Source organism: Mustela lutreola, chromosome 4 (genome assembly GCF_030435805.1).
Source record: "Mustela lutreola isolate mMusLut2 chromosome 4, mMusLut2.pri, whole genome shotgun sequence".
NCBI classification, from domain to species: Eukaryota; Metazoa; Chordata; class Mammalia; order Carnivora; family Mustelidae; genus Mustela; species Mustela lutreola.
The window spans coordinates 13,596,438-13,624,144 of record NC_081293.1 but is presented as its reverse complement, the minus strand read 5'-3'; the positions used below and the strand labels follow the sequence as shown (position 1 = coordinate 13,624,144).

Below are 27,707 nucleotides of genomic sequence, written 5' to 3'. Positions count from 1 at the left end.
CAATTGAATACAATCAAAGCTCATGAAATGAAGGGGGAAATGCTTATTTCATGCAAATTCTGCATATCACTCAAGCTTAATTTTACTGATAATATAAAGGTGGGACATTTTGAACATTACAGTGAATGAAACTTTTAAGCGGCGAGAGTTATTTTATAAAATGCTACCTCTGAAAAGCTGATTGCCAAACAGTATAAAAATGGTTTGAGGCATAAATGCCAAGTTCATTTCTACTTCACTTCTGAGGTAACTATCTTTCAAATCGCAACAGCTGGACTATTTAACACAATCTGGTGAATCAAAGTATAGTTCTTCTCTGGTCTCCCAGTGGGACGTCTGCATTAGTCGGTGGCAGCCATCCAGCAAATGACGCACAGCCGGACGGTCTGAACTCTGTTTCATTTACAATAAAAATGAATAAAGCCGCAATCATATTTACCACCTCCAAGGACAGAAAGCGGAAAGATTTAAATTCGCCTTTATAAAGTAGTTTCCTGGGAAAACTCCAAAGAGGAAGTCAGTTTCTATATTTTCCCCTGGTGTAAAAATACGAAGTCTTACTTTGTTTTCGAAGCCCTTTATACAGTCTGTAGGGCAGGGCACAGGGGCGGCTCTGTAGCAAACGTAATGTTTATTGTTTCCCTTGGGCACCCTCTTTTCCAGGAGATTTTAATACACTTGTCCAAAATCTCCCAGCAGAGTTTCAAATAGAAGGTGTGACTGTCTGTATGATTCCCAATTTTAATACTTTCGAATATAATGAAGGTAGAACAAAGCTGAACTCTTTTGGCTTTGTGTGCTTTTCAAAACTCCATTTTAGGTCAAAGAATAGTTTTTCAATTCGGGTCAGCTTCTCTATCTGATGAAAAAAATAGATATAATTTTAAAGTATGAAAAAAAAAAACCCAACCATTGTTTAACAACAGAATAGCACTGTGGTTTGAAAACCTGACATTAGCTATCAGATGCTGCTCTGCCCTAAAGACTAACAAGAATTCCTTCTTAAAAGAAGTAACAATGGCTGAGCAAAGACATGTGTGTCCACACGGAGCCGTATTTTCTTTATTGGAGTTACTGGAGCACAGGGAACTCGGTGCATGGGTTCTGGCGCAGACGCGGGAGGCACCCCAAAGACTCGTCCCAATTCCCTTGATCCTAACATGAGCAAGATGTGGACATTCACAGATCTGGAAACACTCCGGCCCCAGGGAGGCTCAGGAACCCAGGGCCATTCTCACCAACAAAACCAACACCAATAAAGCAGGAACTAAGATTGATTTCAGCTCAGGCAAAAATTTTGAAACATGTGTGATACTTTTTTGGGCTACTTTTTAAGCTTTCTGTAATTTTTCCCCACTTTAAGTCACCATGAAAAACCCATCCAGATCCCAGCTATTAAAAAGTGAACGTTATTTCAAAGTATTTTAAGAGACGTAGTCTTCTACAAAATTTACCATATATACCACTGGCTCCTCCAAAGGGCTATGCATACAGTGTTGCATACAGTGCATACAGTGCATAACATGTATATAGTGTTGCATTTTTATTTTAGGCTTTCAGAACAATATTTAAAAATTTTCAAACACTTCACCTTACATTTACTTTGTTATGTATTTTAAGATGGGAGGTCACAGAGAATTCAGTGTACCACTTTTCATGCACAGGACAAAGTATATTTCAAATGAGATGTGTTTATCAGGGTCCAGAAGTGAAGTCAGTTTATTCTGAGATCTGAAATTGCATTTAAGTTTTAATTTGCAACTTCTGTTTGAACAGATTAAAAAATCTCCGCTCGGCATCACCATATACAACAAAAAGGAAACACAAACACTCAAAGATGCTTAAAAGAAAAAAAACTACAAAGTACGAAAGGCAATTTGGTTCTCTCTGCAGAAATGATACATTTTATGCTAAGTCTCTTAAAATCATAGGTGTTTACAACCCGAGGCAAATGTTAGGAGGCAATTAATTCTTTGAGAGAGTTGACCATGACTGGTAGCATTTTTCACAGTCATTTTGTGATTTACTCAACAGAATGTTCACACTAGATGTCAGACAGCCTCAACAATTAACCTGGAAGAAGGTGTTCGCACAGTGACTCAGAACACTTGTTAGACAATACCAACGGGCGGACCTCTCTGCCAGTCCACAGGAGAACTCCCGGGGCGAGGTGTGGGGGGGCAGGGAGGGAAAAAAAAAAAAAGACGAAGTGAGGGGATCTCAACTTCCAGAACATCCAGTTGTTCTGCTAATTTTGTTGTTAAGACTTAATTATCCATGTACAGGCACACAAGGAGAACCTTTGTAGCAGGGCTTTGCTGAGCAGAGCTGTTTCCTGCGGTGTGAGTACACAATTCGACAGCACTAAGATTACAGTGGAGGGCACAGCAAATCCTTTAATTGTATAAGAGCATCAGATTAAGCAGTAACTTCCATGCGGTCCATTCTGCCGGCTCGTAGTCTCTTCTCAGAAGCAAATGTTTACTAAGGACAGGGAAGGGGCCCTCCACTCTCCCCTCCATGCCATGCACACACACACAGACGCACAGACGCACACGTGTGCGTGTGCGCACACACACACATACACACACACACACACAAAGGAAGAGAAAGGAGGAGAGAGGGAGATGAGGCAATGGTGTGGAATGAAAGAACAGGAAGAAAACCCGCCCCTTCCACCGTGGGGACTAAAAGAACTCCATTTTCCATGTGAACAAAATGTTGACCCCGACCTCTCAAGGAGTAGGTATATGGCCAGCCACATTCATTTCCGGCTGAGGTCAATGTTTGAGAGAAGCATTTTATGCCAAGCTTCCCTAAAAGTAAGTTAAGAATTTCGAGTTCTATTTGGTAACCTATTGCAAAAGTACAGCATCTCCAGCTCCAACCCAAAAAAGCAGCACTTTCAATTTCATTTTTCTACATCAGGTTTACACTAGAAATAATGACCTAAAACTAAAGAGACCAGTTAGAGGTCAAATGATGATGAAATCAATCTTACTTTTAATTCAAAACCTGAAAGGCAACTAGGTATTTTTCTTTCATAGAAATGTTTGACTGATCACAGTAACCTAGAGACATCTAATGTTAGTCTTTCATCAACTACCCTTTGCCATTCAGTTAATGGCTCAACAAGATGAACTCCTACAAAAATAAATCTGCGTGGGGACAAAAGAGGCATGTATTTAGAGATACCACAGATCTAGAAATTAAATGCAAATTACAATAAAAATGGTTTCATTGGAAATGGACATTTTTCTACTGAAATTGAATTCCGGTCATTGATACCTGGGCTTTGGTTTTTTAAATTCTTGTAGGGCATGGTGTGGCCTGTTTTGACCTCCTGAACATAAAAAGGCAAGCTAGCTGCCTGTCTCGTGGCTAAAAAAGTATAAGAGTTTGAAAAAGCTTAGTGTTTTAAGGGGAGATCTGGGGTTGAAAAGAAGCATAATGAGTGAGTGTTCTCTGGGTGGGTCTCTGGCAAACGCGGCTTTACCAGTATCTCTGCAAATGAGGGCCAAGAGATGAAGACCCAGCTATGGAATCACTGAGAAGCAGCACACCAGTGATGATGGAACCTGAGTCCACTTTCACATGGGTTCCCCCTTTGGAAGCTAGGTGTTGTAGGAGTAACTAGATGAAATGAACAATCATCCTGGAGACTGACTGCCTTTAGTGGTGACTGTCAAGACACTGACCCTCCCGGAAGCGTTCACAGGAAAAGTGAGCATGGCTGAATACAACTCAGTACGGATGGGGAGGACCACTGGTTCATGACACGCTTCAGAGACAGAGAAGCCAGAGGACAAGAGCACACGATGTCACCGTGGGCCCTGCCCAACGGGGAGGCAAGACTCTTTGAAGATCTGCTCAGCTCCTTCTCTATAATGAAGGCCCACCTCGTCTGCCTCTCTTTATAATAGAGATGTCCTAAAAACATGACAACCAATGGACACTTATGCACAAACTCAAAGGAGCTACCGGGGAACTGACCAAAGACGGAGGTGTCTCAAAAGGGTACAGCACACAGTTGATACAACAAAATTTATTTTGGGCTATAGAATGTATCTTTTTGAAACTGTCACAACAGTGACTCACTTTTACTTTATATTGCCATGTTATATTATGATTAAATAAAAAAGCACCTTTTGCATGCAATGATGAGTTAGAGATTTCAAGATTTTGATTCCTGGGGGAATAAATTATTCTTAAAAATGTTTGAAAATGTCAAAAAAAATTTTTTTAAATGTGTAAATGAAACTTACGCCACGGACTCTAAAGTCACTTGGGCTGGTTTTGTGATATGGTACTTTGCAAAATTTGTGAAGCCTGCCTCTTTTACTGGACATTTGACACAAAAAAAAAAAACACATTAAAATGATTTATTTCGCCTACTCTTTGAGTCTTTGTGCTAATTCATATTGGCTCCTCTTTTCAGAACTGTTTTACTGGCTAACACCTTCTTCCCTTGGCAAGAGACTCTGTGACCAGTGAGGTCAGCCTCAGGAGTGGGAGGGGCAGAGGGCTGACCTACCCATGAGGGCACAGGGTCAGAGGAGCAGGACGTGAGCATCACTGGGGACGGGGAGGGATTAACTGCAGCATCACTGCTTCTAATAGGAGACAATCATTCAGTCAGTTTCCCCTCCATCCCTCAAGCTCTTAATATGCACAACCCAATACAGTTCAGAAGCATGGGCTCTGGAGGTACAGTCAGATCTGACCTGACTCTCGATGAAGAACAGAATTTTGGGCCAAGTGTTTGCCTCGTCAAGCCTCAGTTTTCACATCTGTAAAATGGAGCTATGTCCAATCTGTACATTTAGAAGAATTAAAATAACACATGAATGTATAGGACTTAATGAATGTTAATGAAATAGAGTAATAACAGCAAAACCGTGGAAGTGAATTCCAAGGTCCAGAACTTCCAAAATGGAAACTGGTGCCATTACTCATTGTCTCATCTATAATCAACATGTATCTCCTGCTGGGAGCAATTAAAGTACTTCTCCCCCCTTGGATAGATATTGTTATAATATGAATATATACTTATATATATGTTGTAAAGAATAAAAAATATTAACTAAAAAAAAGAGAAAACACATATACAATGGAATGTCATAGGCGTTTCCCCCAAACTGTTTTCTTAGTCCCCTTCGCCTGTAATAGTAGAGGACATGAGGCCCCTGCATTCTATTGATAACAGAGCTAACATGTTTCAGGGACTTCACACAGACTTAGAACAAAGACAGCTTCACCCGTATCTGTGTATACTGTGTCACACTTGTCGGAGGCAGGCCCCTGGCCAGGGCGGCCTCCGCCATTAAAAGATGGCACCTGGCTAGTTGCCAGGTTAGGATTGCCTCGTGAGGCTAAGCGGAATGCCCAAAGAGGAAGTAAACAGCATTGGTTGCTAGCGAAGTTCGTTTAGGTGCACAGCCTGATTCGCTCCCTTCTGTACCCTGCTCGCTGATTGGTCATGTAAGCGTATATAAGTGTGTAGACTTGTGGAAATAATGAGAGAGAAGATGCATCCGAACCAGGGCGTCTTGTCGTCCTTGCGGGGCGAGGGCGATAACACTAAAAAGTCTACAGCTGCAATCATGGCAACTGATGGCTATTTCTAAAAACTGAATTCACTTTCCAAAGCCAAAGTGATTTGGAAGCACCGAACCTACAATGGAGATTAAACTAGGCCATATCACTTTTTACCAAAATAAATGCTGACACACAGGGCACCTGGGCAGCTTGTCAGTTAAACGTCTGACGTTAGCTCAGGTCCCAATCTCAGGGTCCTGGAACTGAGAATTGTGTGGGGCCCATAGCTCAGCACAGGGTCTGCTTCTCCTTCTCCCTCCCGTCTGCCCCTCCCCCTGCTTGCGCATGCTCTCTCTTGCACATAAATAAAACCTAGACAGAGAGACAGACGGACGGATGGATGGATGGATGGATGCTGGCACTAACTCTCCTGTAGGGCCAGCTGTCCAATTTTCTCCCGCGTGATCAGGTATCTCTAACTCAGGCAGGTCTGCGAGCATTTGGAATGACAGCAACAGGGCTGGAGGGAGTCTCCTGACACCCAGGAGCACTTTTCTGAACAATGACAATCATTTTGATTTGGATTTGTAAATTCTGGTAATGTAGTTTAAAAATTATTTTATATTCCTGGGTTTGTGTGTATTTTACTGTCAGTTTGTACTGAGAGACACAATGCAGGCAGAAAATACGGGCTTGCCTCTTGTTGCTTATCTTAACTGTGAACCTCTTTCCCAAGCAACCACATTTGTGAGAAATGACCGAGGCTGTAGAGCTCTCGGGGGACTCTGGAGAGTGCCTCATCCACTTGCCCCAATTTTAGATAAGAAAAAAACACAACAAAAAGAAAACAGAATAGTGAGGTTGCATGACCTTCCCAAGGAAACCAGGCCTGGTCAAGAACACAGGTGACCGATGTCGAAGCTCTGAACTCAGCTCTGGTCCTGGATGAGGCAGCCATGGCCTTGCATTACGATTTCAATGTAAGACAGAAAAGGAATTTACTGAAATAGTTCTCGTAAGTTCTCCAACTCCCATAACAACTCTACAAGGCAGGTGTTATTGCCCTCATTTTACACACGAGGAAACCTGAATCCTGGGCTCGGTAACTTTGCCACAAATGGCAAACCCAAGATCAGGACGCCCATTTATCTGGTGGTGTAGGGAGAGCTCCAGTTCTGGCAACATCTGGAAGCCTCTGGGCACCCTGTGCACAGATGGAAAGGCTCAGGCTGTTTCTCTGCTCCCCCACTCCCTGGTCTACAGGCTTTTACAGGGGAAAATACAAATCATCCTCATCTTTCTGACCCTGTGCAACACCCAGCCTGTTTCCAGGTATTACAGCTGTCTGAAAGTAATAAAATAACTCTCTTTTAAACAAGCCTATAGTTTGGAATTTTCTCTTATTTTACATTGACCATCCCAAGCATGGATAACGTGAATTAATGAGTCTTACATATTTTAACAAGGCCAGATTTTTGCTCTCAATCAATAGGAAAGAGCATGAAAGCAAAAATCAGGTTTTTTGGTTGTTGGCTATGTACCTATATGTGTATTCTTTCTTTATTTTACTTGGCCAACTCCTCACCCCTCATAGCATGAGGGGAGATTATTATCATCATTCCTGTCTGAATTATAGCTAATCAAAAATAACGAAATTCAAGTTCGCTATTAGATTTAAGATATTATTACTAGATAACATATACCTATTGGAAATAATTAACCGGACACAAATATTTCTAAAGCTATTATTAAAATGGAAATAATTAGTCTTCTCCAAGTCTTGGATTATCTTTTCCTTTTTCTTTTTTCTTAAAAAAAATATAAAACCCTTGCTTTGCTTAAGCTGATGACAAGAACGTTAATTTTAATTAATCTTTACAATTAAGTGTTAAAGATATCTCTTGCCATGTCATGGGTCCCTAGGAAATAAATCCATATATTTCTGCTCCACAAGACTGGAGTTAACTCAATTATTTGGTATATATATATATATATATATATATATATATTTATTTATTTATTTTAGGAATTTATTAAAAGGAAAAAACTTTCCAGGAATAGCTTGGTGTTATAATTTTCTGATTAAGCGAGGATCTTATGCAGAAAACACCTTTGTTTCTGCTCTTTTAAAACCCTTCTTAGTAGGTTTCCAATCATTCTTGTCTACCTGAGGCCATACAAGCGAGCATAGCTGAATCTTTCCTTTAAAACTGTGCATGCTACTGTCTCTGATAACTTTATCTCACGTGGGTACAAAGATGCAGAAGTTATACAAAACTGAGCCAGCTGGAAAAGCGGCAGAGCATTAAAACAAAACAAAAAAATGTTACAAAACCAAAGAAGCCAACTACAGAACACTCAAAAATCTCCACTATTTAGTCTATGCATATGTGGGACTGTTGAATAACAGAGGAAATGCTGGTTAACTGGGTATTCTAATTAACTGACATTCTGTTGTTTTAGTAATACTAAAAATGTTCTCATTGTCCATTTATTCAACAAGTATTTACAGAATTTCCAGGATTTTCCCAGGTGTCCTAGATACTCCAGCAAGCAGACAAAAAACAAACAAAAAACTCTTATCTCATGGAGCTTACATTCTGGCAGAGGAAGAGTAGAGGAGGGTGAGGGGAATCAGAGCTTGGAGGAAGAGGAATTGCAGTTTTAAGTGGAGGGGTCTAGGCAGGCCCTGCTGGAGAGGTGACATCTGAACAATAAAAGGACGGAGGTGAGGTAAAGAAGAAGGTCAGCGGGGAAGGACAGAGCGACAGAGGAGTCAGCAGGGACAGCAAAAAGAAAGGATTCGGGTGGAGCGATACTTGGCCAGAGGGGCCAACGGAGGAAGCGGGAGGGCAGGGCAGGGTGCGAGGGACTGGGGGTGGGGCGGCCACCAGGCTCAAACCCCAGGATGGTGCAGCCACAGATCAAAACAAAGATGCGATTATTAAGAGTAGAGCGGGTTTTAAAAAGCAAAAGTAACAATCCCTATTTGGATTGCTGATGTGATTTCCAAGTGCTTTGACCATCCAGGTCTGAGATAAGATAAGGTAGAGATAAGCCTCCACCTTCAGGCTGGTGTTAACCAGGAGGACTTCTTAGAATCTGCCAGAAACAGTCTTCAAGATAACCCTTCTCAGTCCTGGCAGGCTGATTTTCAAGGAATCCTGATGTACCATGTGAGATTTTGCTTTCAAAGCTTTCATGTAACTACATTAAGTTAAACTTCTTTTACTCATTAAAAAAAAAAAAACCCTAGGTTTGATCATAAATGAATGAAGTGTGTGTGCCCGTCTAGGACATGAGTAATTACCAGGTACATACACGAAATACTGGGTTTATTTGGATAGTCTAATTATGCTTAAGAAACAGATTTTTCAGAAAGGCACTCTTCTTTGCTAAATGACTGTCAATATGAAAATACATGGCGTTAGTTATTTCAGCTAAAGAATGTCAGGAACCGAATCATCAAGCAATGGGTTACGAAGTTTAAAAGTTAATACAGCAGCCCCGAGTATTTGTATTAGTGCTTTAAGTAGCTAAATTAAATTGAAATGTGCCTCTTAAGCAGTCATTGAACAAGCAAGATGAGAAATAAATTGAGCTTCACTTAGGCCTTTATGGCATCTAACAACTGTGTCTGTCAACACACGGATCCTTTTCACTGTCAATTCAACACACATTTTGCAGACCTTGGGCCTGCAATTATTTCATTTCCTTTCTTGGAAATGTAATTTCCACTTACTTTTGGAGAATAAAAGACAGACAAAAGGAGGAAGGAGTTGCAGTATTTTCTGATTAAGATTATCTGTATAAAATGGTAAAGAAAAAAAAAATCTATATGCACACACTGAAGCAGTTCTCAGCAACTAACCTGTCTCAGCCAAATTGCTTTTGTGTCTGGATATTGGTTCAGATGTAGCCAGGCTGTTGATGTCAAATTAGGTGTTAAACAAATTTAATAGGAAAGATGAAGAATGAATATAGATCATCTTTCTGTTAGAATTGTTCAAATGACTCCAGTCAAAAGAAAGGAAATGCATGACCGCAGGAGAAAGTGTGCTTTTAATTAAACACAAAAAAATTAGATAAAGCTGTGAATCAGCAAAGAAGGCCATTCATTCCAAAAGAGGGGGGAAAAAAAGTTAATAGGGCCAGGGAGAGAAATGTAAGAGCGGAAGAAAATACCAGTTGACAAAAATAGATCTAAATTGAATTGCAACTTCGTTTGTCCAGGTAGAGCTACCAAAAAAAAAAAAAAAAAAAAAAAGAAAGTTCTTTCTCTCTCCTGAGAGAACAGGAAGTCAGAGGTTTTAATTAACCATGATTACAATATTCGGCCGATCTGATTTGTCTCACCTCTTTTCTTTTCTTCAAGCGGCAAACCGGCTGACATCCTGGCAAGAGAACTTCAGCAAAACTAGACTAATTCTGAGAGAGCTTGCCTCTGTTATAAAACAAATTGACCCTTCACCAGATCGCTCTGAACGCATTCAACAGCAAGATTAACTCTTGGACAAAGTGCCACTTTCCCAGAGCAAGTCTGCGGTGGGAACTCCTTCCCTGGTATCTCTTCAGTCTCTAGAGAGAGCAGTATAGTAAGGCACATCTTTCACTGAGGGCTAGAAAACAAGGTTCTAAAAATGTCTCCTTCAAAGTCTGAAGATCTAGCATCTTCTGGAAGACCTAGTATCTTCCTTGACTGCTCACAAATCATTAAGAGGGATGACCCACGCATTTAAGCCTGAAAGGATGATTAAGTGTCTCGTGATGCGGAGTAATTGTCATCCAGGTGAATTCTGTGTGTGGAAGAAGAACCTGATTACCAAACCAGTTTAGGGGAAGGAATTCTCTTTACCCACGTCGGCTTCGGATCAGAATAAGACCTCTAAGCTAGGAGCCTAGAATCCCAAGTTGGCTCATCAAACAAAGGACCAAGAGTGCTTATTGGCTGACCCGATCGAAATCTCACTAAAGAGGAACAAAGCAAAGCAACACACAGTTCAGGCATCACAGATTCTGCTACACACTTACTTAGTAAAGAGCATCATTACTTACTGAAACGTAACCTTGGGACTCGTGCATCCTTCCAATTTACACGACCCTTCACCTGGCTCTGGTGTTGGGGGGGACGGGCTGTTGAATTCTGCCTCCAGAGTTTTCTTGTTCAAGGCTGTTTTTGTTACACTGGATACAGAACCCAACACTGGCATGGATTTGGACTCTGAGGTGGCTAATATCCCGGTTGGACCTTAAAACCAAACACATACCTCAAGTTTAATAATTCTGTGCAATGCTTATTAATATGGTACTGAAAAACAGATTAGCTGAAAATCCCTCAGGAAGTGAGAAGGCCAAGTTTTGTTAAAATTTTGAGAGCATGCTGAAAAATGTTCCTGTTAAAATATGCTCTGTTTGGGTGGTACTACTGCTTTTCAGTGCACCAGAACCATGCTGAGAAATTATGTACAGACCTTTAAGAAAGCACAAAACCCCAGGCCATGGTTCCCTCACTGACCGGAGTCCTTATTAATACCAGAATTGTGAAAACTCTTTTTTTCTCAGAGTATGGCTTTCTGACAGCCCTACTTGAACCATTTGGCCTCTCAAGAGTTAATTCTTCCCAAAACTCAGCTCTGCGTTTTAAACAGCAAATGGAACAATGTCAAAAGGTTCTTTTGAAAAAGGCTCATGAAGGCTTCTTAAGCATTAAACAGCTTTTATGAACATTTTCATTTTAATGTGATTGAGAAGTAAGTGGATTTATTTCCTGTTAAAATACAGACACAGGATTCTAAAAACTAAGTGGCAAAGAGTTTGGCTGTTTACCTTTTGGACCTTTCTGCCCTTTGGGGAGACTGAAATGGCTGTAATAGGGCTTGTTACCAAAATTACTGGTGTACCAACCCAAAACTCCTGGGCCCTGAAACAGTTCTCTCATACTTGTTTTCTCTCTTTAGTCATAAAGACACTGTCCCAGCCAGCTTTTTTCCAAAGCAAGATTCCAACATGTCTTCCTTGAAACCTCAGAAGAAATCTTCACAAAACACAGAGATTTATGTAATAAGTCATAAATGTACAGACAAAATTAGAATGTCTAAAAATTAAGCTGGCGGACAACCCTGAAAGGCGCCACTGAAAACAGGACAAAACTTGGGAGTCTATGATTCCTTCAGAAATGTCAGATCATCTCCTAAAATGGGAAGGACCAGTGGGCACAATCCCAAATACTAGCTGATTCCTGGTCGTCAATGTTAAGCTCTGGCATGTTTTTGTCACATCTGCATGTGCTTGTGTCTGCAGATCCCAATAGTGGAACCTATCAGCTCCCAGCCGAAAGTTCCGCTGTGCAAAACCTCCCGAAAGAGGGGCTGGGAGACAGCTCTGAGCTCTGCTGTCCTGCCTCCCCTGGCCTCATTCGCTGGAGGAGACACACAGCCACTCCCGCTCCAGCAGGCAGCCTTAGTTCCCAAAACATCAGAGCTGCCTTCCTCCTTTATTTTACCTCTACCAGCTGGCCAGAGGAGCGTGTGACATCACTGACTATCCTGATTCCAAAGATCTTTCCCTCCCACCTAGGATAAGCCTCTCGGTGCAAGGGGATGTAGGCGTAAAGAGAGAAGAGCTGGAAGACCAGAAAGATCTGGAAAAAATACAAAGTTGAATTCAAGATTTGCTTCTGAGCCGCTCCATTCTGCCTGTGGGTAGTCGCTGACTGTAATGCTAGACAGCTCTAAGCAATCTGTCCTTGTAGAAAAGCAGATCTGCTTCTGAAACACCAGCGCCTGCTGCTGCTTCTGTAAATGAGGCCAGCTACAAAGGACAGAAAGTGCGTGAGCTGACCCGAGATCTGGTTTTTCTTACATATGAAAAGAAATAAAGAAAAATAAATAATGTTTAGGATTATTATTATTATTATTATTGCATCCTGTTTAAACTGTCCAATGCTTTCTAAGAGGTACTTGCTGGTCTTCAAAATGTCAGTTTAGTAGGCCACAAGCAAAAGCAACAGTTAGGTCTGATAAGAGAAACCCTAAAGAGAAACAGGCTTCACTGGCCTGGGAGGCAGATACTAACTATCCTGGGACCTGAGGTCTACAAACCTTTGGCTGCTCCTGCCTCTCTTACCATGCTTCCTTTCTCCACTCTGTGACCTCACATTAGCTTCCCCATAAGCCTTTGTGTGCAGAAGGAAAAAGTCTCAAGAGATTCAGGTGTACCTGAAGCCATAAACCTGTCAAATTCATCTCTGTAATTTGCTCCCACCATGTAGCGTGCAACTGTGCTAACTTATTCCCTCCCCCACTCCCTGAACCGCCCCTGGATTTTTACTTTGTCATTCCGTGACCCTTATGAAAAGATTTATCTGGTAAACACTCCTTCTAGTTCAATGCAAGGAAAACAAAAGGTTCAACTTTATATAATAAAGGTTTGGCTGCTGCTTCCAATACTAAAAACCAATTTACTAAATTGTTGGAAGTAAAATCCCTACATGGAAACTAGGGTTTGATTAACAAAAAGCCAAATCCCTCCTATTCTAGAAACTTAAACTTGGTAAACATGACTCAGTACAAATTTGACCTGTTACAATGGACCAACTGGAGTTGACTAAACCGAATCTAAAAGACTCCGCCCATTAGCTAGGGAGGTTCCTTTACTTTACTTTGGAGTAGGTTTTCAATTAGCAATAATCGCGCCTCGGATAAACCTCATTGGCTCCGATACTGCCACTGCGCAAAGTCAGCCTCCGGACCACCAGGGTAGAGCTCATATATATGGGTTTCTGCTAATTCCTGTGACCAAGCTGATGGGAAAAAACAACAACAATAACAAAAAACCGGAACACACGCAAAGTTAGTTGTGAGGTCTCATACATGCCTATCAGGACACATGCAGACTCTGAGCTCCAGACTTGCTCAGGTGGTCGTTCCTGGCTGGGGACAGAGTAGGCGTTTCTCACTCGCCTGGTTCACAGGCAGACAGTGAACAGACTATGTATGAGGGACAAAGACGATCCATTTGCCCCTGGAACCGATGCAAGATCCCTACTCTGACTGCCGTTCCCTCTGCACTGCCTTGGTGCCATACACAGCCAGCGCTTTCCATTTGCTGACTTATGACCCTTAGAATAATCCAATGAGGCAGCAGCACTTTAACAGCCTCATCTCAGAGATAAAGAAACTGAGGCACAGAGGTTGAGCAATTTAAGGGCAAGCCGCTCATAAAGGGTTCAGACTCGGGGGTGGTCTGGATCCAGAGCCCGTCCTCACTGCTACATGACTGTCGGAGCCCATCCTAAGTATCTGTACGTGGGAGGGCATCTTGCCCTAAGCAGGCCCAATCTCTAAAACCTTGATTACCTGCAAATAAACAGAAAAACAAACATACCAATATAAACAAAAATACCTAAGTACTTATGAGATATCTATCCATAAGCACCTCTGCCAATCCAATACTTCTCAATCACATTAAAAAAATTAGTAATTATAAAAGATCATTTCATGTTAAAAAGAGACTTAGAGGCAGATGTTTCAGAGAGGAAGAGAAGAACAGTGGAGAATTCAAACCAGCTTACTACTGCTATCTGCTTCTGCCGTCACCTTTCTGCGACGCAAAATCCTTTCTAACTCAGTTTCACTGTTTTCAGTGTCAAGGGATTTTAAGCTTCTTGAACTAGTGGATTTGTTAAGTGTCCCCTAAAGTGAAAACAAAACAAAAACAAAAACAAAAAGGTTAATGTCTTAATACAATATACAAAATATAAAAATCAAACCAGCAAAACATTACCAGAATTTGAATGGAATTAGGAAACAGAATGAATGTGCTGTGTATCTCTCTCTATACATATATTAATTTTTAATGTGTGTATCTTCGGCAACACACGATGCTGGATCCTTTAAGAAGATGCTACCGAGGGAGTAAGATGTCAGCTCTCACACCGGAAGGACAGCACAAGAACCCCTCTCGATGAGCTCACTGAGACTCAGTGGCAGGAAGTACCTGTACGTCGATGGTGAAGATGTGGATGGGGTTGATCGATCGTGGGGAGAAGAGAAGAGAACTCACCTTTGAAGGTTTTCTTGACACAGCGGCCATGAGCTATTGAACCCCAATCCTCATGGCACTGACAAGTGTGTCTGAGTCTTCAGAACGACCCTAACCCCACGCCTGGCGGCAATGGTGTCCTGGCTCACCGGAGGCGCGGGCTGCTCTCCTGCTGCTGTGCCAGAGAAGGGATGACCTGAGGGCACCTTGATTCCACTGTGAATGGGAAGGGTTACCAGGACACAGGGAACCAAGGAAAGGAGGGCATAGTCACTCCAGATCCCTAACAGAGGATGTGGTGACTGTATCATCCAGGGCCCAGAAGATACGGAAAGAAAACAAGAGATGGCACACAGCCAAGTGCCTGCTGAACTTGGTACTGACTTTCAAGACAACAGAGAAAGACCCAGGTGATGGTTCCCTGGCTTGGCTCAGTCTCTTCTAGAGGGAGAACTATGGCTTTCTATCTCCCAGGGCCAGCCACGGGTCTGTATGGAGTGCTGGGTGACACACTTCACATCTTGTATGGAAGGATTCGGCACTGCACCATTACTAGGGGTTCATTTTCTTTCGGAAGAAATGCCCACTATTTCTTTGAAATGGCCTTCCTTCACTGGGCTACGTGCTTGGGCAGGGGGAAGCCAGGGGATCCACAATTTTTGGATCTCAGCAAATCAGAACCTCAAATCTGGCATAACTTGCCAGACTTCCTGTCAGAGTCAGCGGCAGCTTCTGTCCCCCAAGGCTAACAACCAGGCCAGCCTTTGTCACCTCAGCTCTCTGCGGGTTTGCCTTAATCCTGCTCCTGCCCCCTGCCAACTTCCTGAAGCACTCGAAGAATTCTACCCGCTAAAAATGGTAACTCATGTTTCTTCTTGAGCCTATAAAACAACAAAAAAAGTAGCTTGTAATACTTAGGTAGTTAAAAATCTCACAGGATACAGGTTATCATGTTTTGTTTAGGAAGGTTTCTTCCCTAATTGGGTAAAGTCTTTGAGAAACAGCCTGTGGGGGTGCCCCACCCTCCCCACTAACAAGATTAGGAGATCTTATTCTTTTTCTATCAGCTACCCAGCTAAGACTAAGGTGTAACATATGTAGGTAAGGGTCAGACTATAATCAAGCATATAGTACTCCACCCCCCAAGTTACCTCTTTCTGCTTTTCATTTATTGCAAAAATTCATAAAATATATTCGAAGGAAAATCACATTACATGTAACATATGCAAAATAACAGCTAATTTTAGAACTTAAAAAATTGGATAACGTGGTTTATTTATTTGATAGTTAATGCCGATCTGTAACCTACTCATCAAGGACTTAATTTATTGAATAAAATAGGACCAAGACTTGGCAGGAAAAAAAAATGTGCCTAAAGCCAAATGAGACAAAGTTGAAGAAAAATGTACTAGAGTAACTATTCTCAAATCATGCATTTACAATTTTTAAAAACTTACCAGTGGTATCATTTGTAAATAGATCATTTGAAAAATGTAAGGCCTTTACTATTGAAATAACTCATGAAACTATTACACTGTTTGAATGTCAAGAACATTCTTTGATTTTCCCGGGCTGGAGTTAATTCGAGAAAGAGATGGGTATCTGTGTACACAAGCCTACACATATACCTTGCAAGGATATCTTTTAAGAAGAAATTCTCTCTGACCATAATCCCGACTTTTCATTTGAATAACAGCATTAACTTCTCCAAATTCTGATGCTGCTGGGTCGTCTGTCTTCTCATCACACCTGACACTGAGAGGTTTCATTTTCCAAGTTCTAATCTTTGAATCTGGAGCCTTTTTTCCCCATCCACTGACTGTGGTGACTAATACATGAGTAAACTTTAAATATGCAGGCACTTGTGGAGAAAAGAAAGATTCTACGTGACTCTCAGTTGAAATGTTCCCGGAGCTCAGCTGATAAAGTACCAAAACTATCTAAATTTTCTGTTTATGTATGACTCGTAAAGTCTGAGAATCAGAAATTCACTTAGAAGGCATGTGGTACACAGAATTCCTTCACTTTACAGAGAAGAGAACTCAAACTCAGAGAGCCTTGGGGTCTGGACCAGGCCCCTTAGTAAGTCAGTAATAGGGCTCAGTCCCCATATTGGTTAAAGGTTCTTAACACTGACTAATCTAATGGTCAGGAGGCAAAACCAACTATTAGATGATTCCCTCTGAAAAACTGAAGATGTTCAGGAAAAACCTAAAAGATAATTTCTTAGGAATTGTTTTTATTTGAATTAGAGGCAACTGAACTTTAAAGAGACTTTTAAATAATTTGTATGGATTTATTCTTCAGAAATCACTCTTCCAACTTAAAGTGACTTTTACATGACTGGGGTGATTCAAGAGGTTTCCAAAACCTCCAAAAAAAACCCTTGTGTGACTATGAGAAATAAATTGTAGGTTTCTTTAATCTATAAGACATACAGCTTCTAAAAATTCCGTGGACACAGGCTTGGATAAGTAAGTTCGGTTGACACTGAGACTACAGCAACTGACTTGGGAAGGGTCTACATCCAAAGAAAGGGAGATTTTCTAAATCCCAAACCAGAGATGTGCATCTTCTTGTGTGCTAACTTCCAGCAAAAGGCCCAGTCTCCAAATGGCGATGTCCCTCCAACTCAGGTCACATTTGATTTCAGCAAAACCACCAGTTTCTGCTGGTTGTCCTGGTTTCTGTTCTAAGTCAAACTGAGCATGGAATTTCTTAGGTTTCTTGGCCTCTCTCGGCACAGGGGCCAACTCTCCACCACAGTGTACCCTTGCTTTGCTGGGTCCTAACTGATAACCTCAACAGGCTGCATGCCAGCAAAAAGGACCAACAGAGCCTCACCAAAGAGGGGCTTCCCTTCTCTCCCCTTTACAAGAAGTTGTGTGGTTTCTTGGCCCCAAGTGACTGGGGGCCCCCAACAATCCATCGTCCCTCAGAGGGACTTCTACGGGAGTCCTAGAGAGCTGCCATTCAGCACAGAAGAGTAGGGTAGAGCACCATGAGTTCCACTTCTTAAAAAACACTAAATGCAACGTAAACACATGGCTAGAATCATGGCTACTAGGGATACCTTAATGCCGGATGACATACAGAAATCTAATAACAAATCCAAAGGGATGGGGGCACTTTGCAGAAAAGATAGAGGTTTTGACGATTTTTTAGATGTGTAAATCATCTCCCAAAACTCTACTCTGCAAACTTCTCTCCTTGAAGTGGCACACAATTATACTGAACATGACCGGCTAGTGAATGTGACCTTTAAGCACTATCATTCAGTAAACTTGTTACCAGACAGCACGAACAGGGAGGGGGCTATCTTGGCTCATCAACTGTCCTTTGTATCTTAGACAGATGTCTGACTGTTCAAGTAAACCCCATTTTTAAATAGTCAACCTCAGTGAGCCTTTTCACTCATGATCCGAATCCTACTCCGGGGGGAGCTTCATGAAGAGGAATTAGCACCCTGGTGTGCAGACAATGAAAGAGCCCAGCATAGGGAGTTCTCACTGGATAACCAGGTTTTCTCTTCAAAGAATCCATTAGATAATAACCACATACTTTTCCCGTGGTTGTCACCCTTTATTCTGTAGGTGGACCGCCACTGCCAGCCAGGCCATACCTCTCTCTAGGACTAATTCCACTCATCTAAATCTAAAGCAAACTAATTAAGCCATTCTGAGTTCAGTCTGCTGTTTCATGCTTGATGAAAATAATTTTGTTTGCCACAATTAGGCGGATGTCTACATGCAATGCATAATCAGCACCATAACAGCAAACATGGGAGTATCAGTTCTCAACCTCCCCACCACGGCCATTGACTGTGTGTAGCAAGTGGTGTTGGGACTGTAACAGGATCTGAGAACAGAGCTCTTAGTGCCCGAGACATTTTCTCAGTGAGGTGTCACTAAGTGAGGTGGTGATTGTTGGACAGGGCAGTACATTGTGGGCAAAAGCTCATAGTTTGGAAGGAAAAAAACAGCTGGAGACGGGCATTAGGCCTGTTCTCCAATGGATAGGAGTTAACTTTAGAGAATGAAATGAGTAATGGGGCACTTGGATGACGCAGTCGGTTGAGCATCTGACTTAGTTTTGGCTTTGGTGGGGACCTCAGGATTGTCAGATGGAGCCCCACCTTGCACTGTGGGCTCTGCAGGGATCCTGCCTGACATTCTCTCTCTCTTCCTCCCTTGGCTCCTCGCCGCCCCTCCACCCATGCTTGTGTAAGCTCATGCATGTGCGCATGCGCCCTCTCTCGTTCTCTCTCAAATAAATAAATAAATCTTAGAAAAAAAAAAGAAAAAAGAAAGTGAAATCAGTAACCTAAAGACAGAGACTTTTATCTTATTCTCCAACTTATCATCATGTAATTTTTTAAACTGTGAGGAAGAGCAGACAGTGGCCCTGATCACTGACACTAACGTATTTGGGTAGGAGCTCAGTCGACATTTTGGCACCAACAGTTCCCCTTCCGCGTCCCCAAATTAAGCACTGTCCATGTAAAAAACTCTACTGTGTTTCCATTATGACGCCCTAATCCTCTGATCTGGTCACTCTGTCTTGAGGCTGAAGGCAAGGACTGGAGGGCAAGAACAGGAAGTAATGATTCTGGTGAAAGTGTAACCACTCTTCTAGAATAGCAGCAGCAGGGTATGGATGCATGACACACAGTAACATATCTGATGGAGCAGTCCACGGCAAGATCAAGAGAACCATCATAAGAACTGAGGATTATTGTGAACGAAAATAAAACATATCAAAACCAATTATTTGTAAAAATAGATTTAAAAAATATTCTCTTCTCAGTTTCCCATAAACTAAAGAATAAAACCCAGATCCATTCTTACCAGTATGCCCTTGAGCTCGTTCACCGCACTCTCAGAGCCTTTTGAAGAGTCTGGCTACAATTTTAAAAAGAAAGGACAATTAATGATTCGGTTTAAAAATACTAAATAGTGATTTTTACATGGCAAAGTATTGGCAACTTCTATTGACTATTTTTTTTTTTTAATTAAGTCTATGTCTTACGGTTAGGAAAAAATATTAGACGGGTTAGTGCTCGCAAGGGGCAGTGAAACAGAAAATTAGGAGAGGCAGTCGAAGCAAGAGGACTCAAGCCCACATCTGCTAAATGCCATTTTGTTACTTCTTGTTATCATCAAACAGAGAAAAGGTCTGGGAAACACCAGATCTCAGGGATTCTATTTCAAATTATTCACTTTTTACAATAAGCAGCTCTCTGCTGGCACTGCTGGATGGGCACCCGTGAGCGAGGAGCGGGAGGGAAGGCAGCAGCGCGGGGCAGGCGGCAAGCGACAGGGCAGAAACCTCTCTCGGCTCCGCTAGCTCCAGGCGGATGCCGGCTGACAGGGGATGGCACGTCTGGTTGCAGGAATTTCACAACAGCACTGAGTCAGGAGCAGGGATCAGCAAAGAACCTGGCTTCACAGGAGAATGTTAGCATCACTGGCCACCGAAGCAGTAAGAGAGGCCATGGAGGGCGCATAGTCCAATGCCCTTACTTAGGAGGAAAGGTGCACCTTGAGAAGGGCTGTATTGGAGTCTTGATGACAAGCCCGGTTGGAATCTGGCTTCTGGCTACGCCACGAACAAAATAACTTGAAATGAAATTCTGGGGAATATTCGCCTACCCCACAATACCTAAAAGTCTCTGTGGTTCCCTCAACTACCTTCACGGAGGGAAAATCTAGCAGGAGGTCCTCAAAAGACGACCTCTGATCTCCCCGGCACCACGTCCTCTCACAAGGACAGAGAAGAAGAGAGGACATGCAGGGGACTCCCTGGCCTCGCTTTCCGGGAAAAGAGGCAAAGGCAATCTCTCGGTCATGGAGAGACGGGGAGGGATTAATCATGACCTATAACCTTTCCTTCCAAGAGCTAAGAAAAGAGGAAGATCCGTGCCAATTTTTTTTTTTTTTTTTAAATGGACAGTGAACGAGGGAGAGAGGGGGCAGGAGAGGGACGGGGACGGGGAGAGGGAGACAGGTCTGCTGCTTATGTACCAGTCGGATGAAAACATTCCGCTTTCACAGGCTACGCTTTCTGGGAAACACGCGTGCCAAGAGCGCCAGTCACAGGTGCCAGCCCAAAGCTCCAAGACACTAATCGCAACCGCAACAGTATCAACGATGACCTCAAGGAATTTAGAAAGTTTGCAGCTGAATGAGTGTTCTCCAGGGAGGCCTGACTTCTGCAGGTGCGCTGCTCGGGGGAGAAGCGGTGACTAATGTCTGGGAAAGCGCCCTGGCTCCAGGCCACTCAGTGCCCATGCCACGCCACTGCCTCAGTCTGCAGCACCTCCTCCAGCCCGGCCGGCGAGTGCTTGGCCCGTGACCTTGGCGGGGAGTCAAGCGCATGCAGTGGCCGCTTGCTCAAAGGTGACTGACTGCGTCATTCAGCACTATAGCTACGTGGCTGGACGATTACCCGCGGAACACCCAGGCGTCCACTCTCCTTGTTCGGCTGCTCCCCAGCTCTGCACTGACATTATATAACAAGTAACTGTTGGGAGACTCAGGGCAAGAAGAAGAAGGACAAAGCGATCCTCTGAAAAGCAAAGTACATAAGAACACTGATCGCTTAGGATTCAACAAGCTTTCAACACTTTTCTCTCTAAACTAATTTTGGCTTCTTCATGACATTGCGTTTTTCTCTAGTCTGTTTGGTTTGGCTGATTTGTTCAGAAACGGTTGTGATGTGAAAGTCTTACACCATCATCCACTTGAGCCCCACGACAACCCCGTGAGTGGGAGAGGGCCAGCGCTCCGCCCAGTCCGGGGAGAGAGGAGCCTGGCGAGCGGGAGGCGGGTAGCGTCCGGCCCCAGCTCCGGCAGCAGCGAGCTTCAGACGCCGAACCCCAGCGCCCAGCCCACAGGCCAGACGGAGGACGCTCCGTCCCTCGCCTGGGAAACTGCTCAGAGCGCTAGCAGACCCGCACTCCAGTGGCTGCAAAGCTTCCGTTTCACACTCTGTCAACCCACTGCTTGCATTTGGGTATTCTTTCCCTCTCCCCACTTTCCACAGACAGCCCTCCCACCACGACAGCTCCTGCCCTGCCCCGCCACCTCGCCGGCCGGTGATCAAGTGACAACTTTTTAAAGTCCAGCAGAATTTGTACTGAACAGTCATGATCCTTGGGGTCACTGAAGCAGCGGAAGAGGAGCATCCATGAGAGTAAGAATGAACCTTACAAGTTTGGTTTAGAAAAGAAGGAAGAGGACCCATCTGTTGATGCTTTATTACAGGGAGAAAACAAAGAAACAAATCATTTTTCAAGACACAAAATATCAAAACCCGACGGTTGGTCTATTTCAATGGGATGCACCCACGAGGGAAGGGAGAGGTACTGAGCTGGCTCCAGGCGCCAGATCTCGGTGCTCCCCGCCGTCTAGTTCAGAAGGCAGCTGAGGATATAGATGCACAAAACGTTCTCCTTGCAGTGGCCTGGACCAGGTTTGTAAAACAATGGAATCAGACAAACCTCACTATTTTCCCAAAGCTGTCTTTAGTCCTCCTGACACTATCGTGCTATGCCCCCTGTCTACCTGGCCCCTCTCCCCCTCACACGGAAACAGAAGCCTCGGGAAGGGCATGGATTTTTGTCTCTTTTGTGTCCTGCTTTAACCCCAGGGTATGAAACAGTGCACACAGGCACACAGGAGATACTCAATCCATACTTGTTGAATTACACAAATGGAATTAAAGAAAAGAAAGCGCATTATCATCATTTGTTGGGTGCAGAGGTTCGTATCAAAGCAGAGGACAGCATCTCCAGCAATCTGACTTTCTATAAGGATTTAGGTTAACCGCGGCTCAAACGGGAATCCTGAGACACGCTTGTATGAGAGGATAGCCTTTTATGACACATTAGCCTTATCCTAAGATTTCAGTCACCCTGATGTTGCTTTCATCCAGTTTCAAACTTCTATTCTTGAAAAAAAGAAAGCATCACGGGAAAGGGAACATTTAGTCATTCCATACCTTTGCCTTCGGTCTAGCTGTCTGATTCACAGGTCTAAGATGAACTCCCTTTTTAATTCTATCCATCATCTCCTCAACTGCTTGCCTCTTCAGATCCGTGACTTCTTCAGCTGTCAAAGAACACACAGAGAAATCATCTTATGTTACAAGAAAACAGCTACTTTCTATTCCGATGCACTTTGTAATTAAGCACAACTGCTTCTCAGACAGAATCACAAGACATCAGAAAACAATTTACTGAGGTTAACAGCTACCAGGTAGCCACACTTTTTTTTTTTTTTAATTAAAAGAATCTCTCAATAAAAGACCTGTTTTTTAAAACAAATTAGAGTTACAGGGGCCCCTGGGTGGCTCAGTCAGTGAAATGTCCTACTCTTGATTGCAGCTCAGGTTTTGATCTCAGGGTTCAAGCTCCATGTTAGGCTCCACTTAAAAATAAAAATAAAAATAAAAATAAAAATAAAAATAAAAATAAATTAGAGTTGCTAATTTATAGCCTAAAAATCAATACTCGTTCATCTCTGTTAAAATTCAAGTGGATTCGATCCCATGTCAGCATAATGACAGACCTGAACTTCTGCAGCTTTCTATCTAACCACAAATAATCATTTGATTTTGCCTCAGAGATGTTTTTATAACTTATAACATCCTATGTCAAAGAAATCAGCCCAAAGAAGGAATAACTATTAAAAAGCCATTTGGAAATAAAAGATAAAAGAGATCTGTTAACTTGCTGGAAGAAACCCACAGTCAGAAGATGAACAGCAGATAGGTGAAATCTATTTTTAAATTGCCATCTTTTGTTTAGGAATCACAATGGAAGGAAACATTTAAGCAAACCTTTTTCAAGTCTTTTACCCACTGTCAATGTTGAAAGAAAACATATACCTAGAAATGATTGCAATTAAGTAATTAAATTTGATTTTAAAAATTCAACTATTGTTTAAACTTTGCACTATTTTTTTTATAAAGATTTTTATTTATTTATTTATTTGACAGAGAGAGATCACAAGTAGGCAGAGAGGCAGGCAGAGAGAGAGAGAGGAGGAAGCAAACTCCCTGCTGAGCAGAGAGCCCGACGCGGGACTCGATCCCAGGACCCTGAGATCATGACCTGAGCCGAAGGAGCAGCTTAACCCACTGAGCCACCCAGGCGCCCTAAACTTTGCACTATTTTGCTGCAAAAACAATAAAGCTGTTAAAATATACATCAATTAGATGAATGTAGCTGAGGTAGGCTTAAAGCTACTGATCAGAATAATGAAATCTGTCTGTTGCACAATAGCTTGACCAAAAGCACTTGTTTCTGGAACATTTATCACCATCATTGCCATTCTAGATCTCGTATTTACATCTGTCTCATTCACTGCAACCGATATATTTAAGTACCTCACCAAGACCTTCCTCTAAGGCTGTTTAGCACATTCTACAATGCAGGGCGTACAGTAAGCACTCAGCAAGTACCCTACCCGCTGACTGACCTGTTACACTTTTGGCTTTATGTGGTTGTGAATATTTTTGCTATTTGAACAGAAATAGTTAACGCCCAAAAGGACAGCTTCTAAATGGAAGCCATCACAACAACATCCCCAAGGCAATGGATGGGAGTGTCGGGCTTCGCACTAATAAGGGCTACACTGTGGCTTCTTTTTCTGCCACGTGGACTTCACACTAACACTGACTGAGTAGCTACTGCTATTTCATTACACCCAGGGGAGCAACCAGAAGAATCCAGAAGTTTCCACCATCCTCACCTAGGCGGCACCACAGTGATGGGATCACCACCACTACACTCATGGTACAACCCAAGTCTTCCGACAGGGTCCTAACTTCAGTTAGGGCCCTGCCATCTTCGCGGGCCATTGATATGCGGGGAATGAAAAGTTCTCCATACTCAAACCCAAACAGCATTTTTCAGATCCAGATGGCAAGAAAGCATCTTTTGCCCGGCAACGTGGTAAACATGGCACCGAAGTCAGAACTCACCCACCAGTAAATGAAAGAAAGCAAAACTGTGGGCTGATCGACTCTGTGCCCTTAAGCAGCATTTTCTCGGGCAGCTTCTGCAGATGGCTTCCAAGCATCAACAAGGGGACAGACAAGAAAATTACTATAGAGAGAAATTCATTCATTCGTTCGTTCACTCACTCACTCATTCAGTATCAGAATACCTATTCTGCACAACAGGGTGCGTGTGCTGACCCTATTCCAAGCAGGGGAGATAAAGCCCAGATCTGCCACGCAAGCACCTGGTAAGGGTATACAGTTTATTCCTGAGGAAAAGAAAATTTTTCTTAAATCCTAAAAAAAGACATGTGATTTTTCAGAAAGCCTGCCATTTTGAGTGAGACTTGAGAAGAGCTGCATGGCAACAGGAACACGGCCGACAAACAGATTAGCGCTCTGTAAGGAAGGACTGGAACCCAATTAAATGCACCATACAAAAACTAATTAAGGCAGACAGATGGAGAATTATGGTCGACACCATTCAAATTTGCTGCAGCATCTAACATAACAGGAATTTAAAGTAGTTTCTTATTTTTGCTTGCCAGAATCATAGTGATAATTCAGAGAAGTGCCACTATCTGTATTGTGTACAGATTATCAACCAGGCTTTAATTTCTTAGTCTTTTTCAAATGTAAAGGCTTAATTGGTCTTAAGGAAAAATCACTCTTATCAGATTCCCTGCGCAGGCACAATACCAGGGCAACGCTAGGTTAGCTACACAAGCTTTCTCTCTCACCAACCCTGCTTTTGAACTAGCAAAAAGCAATCTATACGAACTTCTGAACTATTAAGCAATTCTAATAAATCTACAAGAATCACGTACAGAGAGCTCATGGTATGTTTTGTAATTCTTCCTGCGATCACGCAGCTGGTAATTGTCTCACAAAAGCATGTAATCAGAAGGACAATGGAAATATGCAGGATACTGGGGGTTAAAGAAAAGGGACAAATGAAGACAACAGGTCTAATGTCACTGAACTGCCACAGGGACATCAAATCAAATGTTCTTTGAGTTAGTGCTTCAAGGTCAGTCTTAGATCAGAAAGCTACACATAATTAATTGAGGCTTAAATTTTAAGACCTACTTGAAAAATAAGTTCATTCCTTAAAGAAAAGACCCACAGACAAAACCATCACCTTGTTGCTCAATAAAACCTTTTGTTACTACTTAGGGGAAATGAAAATGAATTTCTAAATTCCAGGGAATTACTGTTCTCTTTTATTAACATTTTTAAAAAGGCGTCTAAAAAGAATCTTATGCCACCTTGATCTACAAAATTTCTAAAGAACACATCATGGTTGAGTATGTCTGAATTTGACGTAAGGTCATAAAGTTAAGGATATTTCCTTAGCCACAATGATCACAAGAGCCTGCCGAATGAGGACTTCTGCCCCTCAAAGGGTGGTTGGAACCCCGTCTTTTTTTGTTGTTGTTATTTTTTTAAGCTAACATTTTGAGTATTTTCAATGTGCTGGGTACTTCTCCAAACACTTTACATGTTAGGAGACTCATTAATTCTCACAACCACCCTATGAAATAGGGATTATGATTATACCCACTCAGCAGGTGAGCAAACTGAGGTAAGAAAATGTCAACATATTAATGGCCTAAATATTCGATAAACAGCAAGCATACCTTTAAAATCTCAGAACTTGTTCAATAAATGCATGCTTATCGAAATTACAGTTGTTAATTCAAAGTTTGTTAATTATTTCTTACATTTAGACCTTAAAGCTACTCCTAAAATATTCCACAGACCTTCCCTTACAATTTGGCTTTTTAAGGCCCATACCCTAGGGGCACCTGGGTGGCTCAGTTGTTAAGCCTCTGCCCTGGGATCAAGCCCCATGTCTTCCCTGCTTAGCAAGAAGCTTGCTTCTCCCTCTCCCACTCCCCCTGCTTGTTTCCCCTCTCTTGCTGTCTCTCTCTCTCTTAAATAAATAAGTAAAACCTTAAAAGGAAAATAAAAAGTTAAGAGCCATACCCTAGCAATAAAAGTTTTTTCATTCATCAGCTCTGAGAAGAATAGCAACTGGCCAGTAAAAGCCATCATAAGATGCTAACAAAAGATAACACTATGACAGCAAGACCTATCCCTGCTTAGAAATGTAAGCTCCAAAGCATCACAGACGACCCCAATGTTTGATGCTCTGCCTTCATTCATCATGCATTTAATCATTGTTGATTTATTCATTCAACAACTTGGTTTGGTGCGACGTGTTAATAAGACACGTAAGTAACAACCCTGCCAGACAGAGAGAGGCTGAAACCACGGGTGTCTGTGGTCCGTACCATTTCAGGTGGTATAGTTTAGAGTGGCTTCAGTTTAAAACCCCATGAGTGACTTCTGTACCAGTCACTCGACTTAAATTATCCCAGGTGACAACCCAGTAATTCAGGAATGAGGGAGAGAACACTGCCCCACATCGGGAATTGTAAATGAAACATCACTTTCAATAAGGAAAACTATACGGTTTCTAACACTGGGGTTAGTAAGCTTAGAATACTTTTTTTTTTTAAACTTAAGGATGCTGTCGAGGATGACAAGCCGATAATGTCATTTACTTAGAAGGGGAAATCATTTTATTCTGACTGCTCTCCTGACCTTCTAAGTCTTACCAATGGTCCCCAAACAAGATTGAAACAAAATTTTAAGTTTAAACAGAATGTCAGGAAGGCTTACTGTCAGTAACACAGCAGAGCTATCCTGCAATCACCAAAGACAAGACTTCTGAATCCTGTGATGCCTTGTGGCAAGCAAAATGTCCCTTTCAGAAGTACTATGAGAGAACCAGGTCCCAAAGCACTGTAAGAGGCAGGCACGAAAAGTCGACATATACAGATGAAATCGACTAGCTTTCCTCTGTAGTGGTTCTGCAGGGTTCTGGGTAGCAAGGCTAGGGTTAGGTCTTAAACTTGAATTCACTGAAGGTCCATACAAGCTGTGGGAGACCTGCAGGCAGGAGTAAGCCCTCAAAGAGTCTGCAATCAGTTCAGGGGAAGAGATGTGGAAATAACCCGCAAGCACCACAGCAGGGGCTATGGGGCGGGACATCATAAAGCCTGAAGCAAAATGCTACAGCCACACAGAGCACTGGACCCATACTAAGGAGCTAA

The 27,707-nt window shown here is 42.5% G+C and overlaps 1 protein-coding gene and 1 non-coding gene across 4 annotated transcripts in view; both read right to left on the bottom strand.

Moving 5' to 3' along the window:
• The window catches only part of SHTN1 (shootin 1), a 103,136-nt gene that overhangs the window by 6,120 nt on the left and 69,309 nt on the right, over window positions 1-27,707 (bottom strand). For 2 of the 3 annotated variants that reach the window (XM_059173071.1, XM_059173070.1), the window contains 4 exons: window positions 22,582-22,691; window positions 19,428-19,481; window positions 14,111-14,231; window positions 10,594-10,786 (listed from right to left, as the gene is read on the bottom strand). In XM_059173071.1, the coding sequence (XP_059029054.1) occupies window positions 10,594-10,786; window positions 14,111-14,231; window positions 19,428-19,481; window positions 22,582-22,691 (478 nt within the window). The remainder of the gene's footprint in view (window positions 1-10,593; window positions 10,787-14,110; window positions 14,232-19,427; window positions 19,482-22,581; window positions 22,692-27,707) is intronic. The other variant, XM_059173072.1, reaches the window with a different exon arrangement.
• Window positions 13,131-13,277, bottom strand: LOC131830873 (U4 spliceosomal RNA). The gene has a single exon (XR_009353426.1). It is a non-coding gene; the product is annotated as a U4 spliceosomal RNA (small nuclear RNA).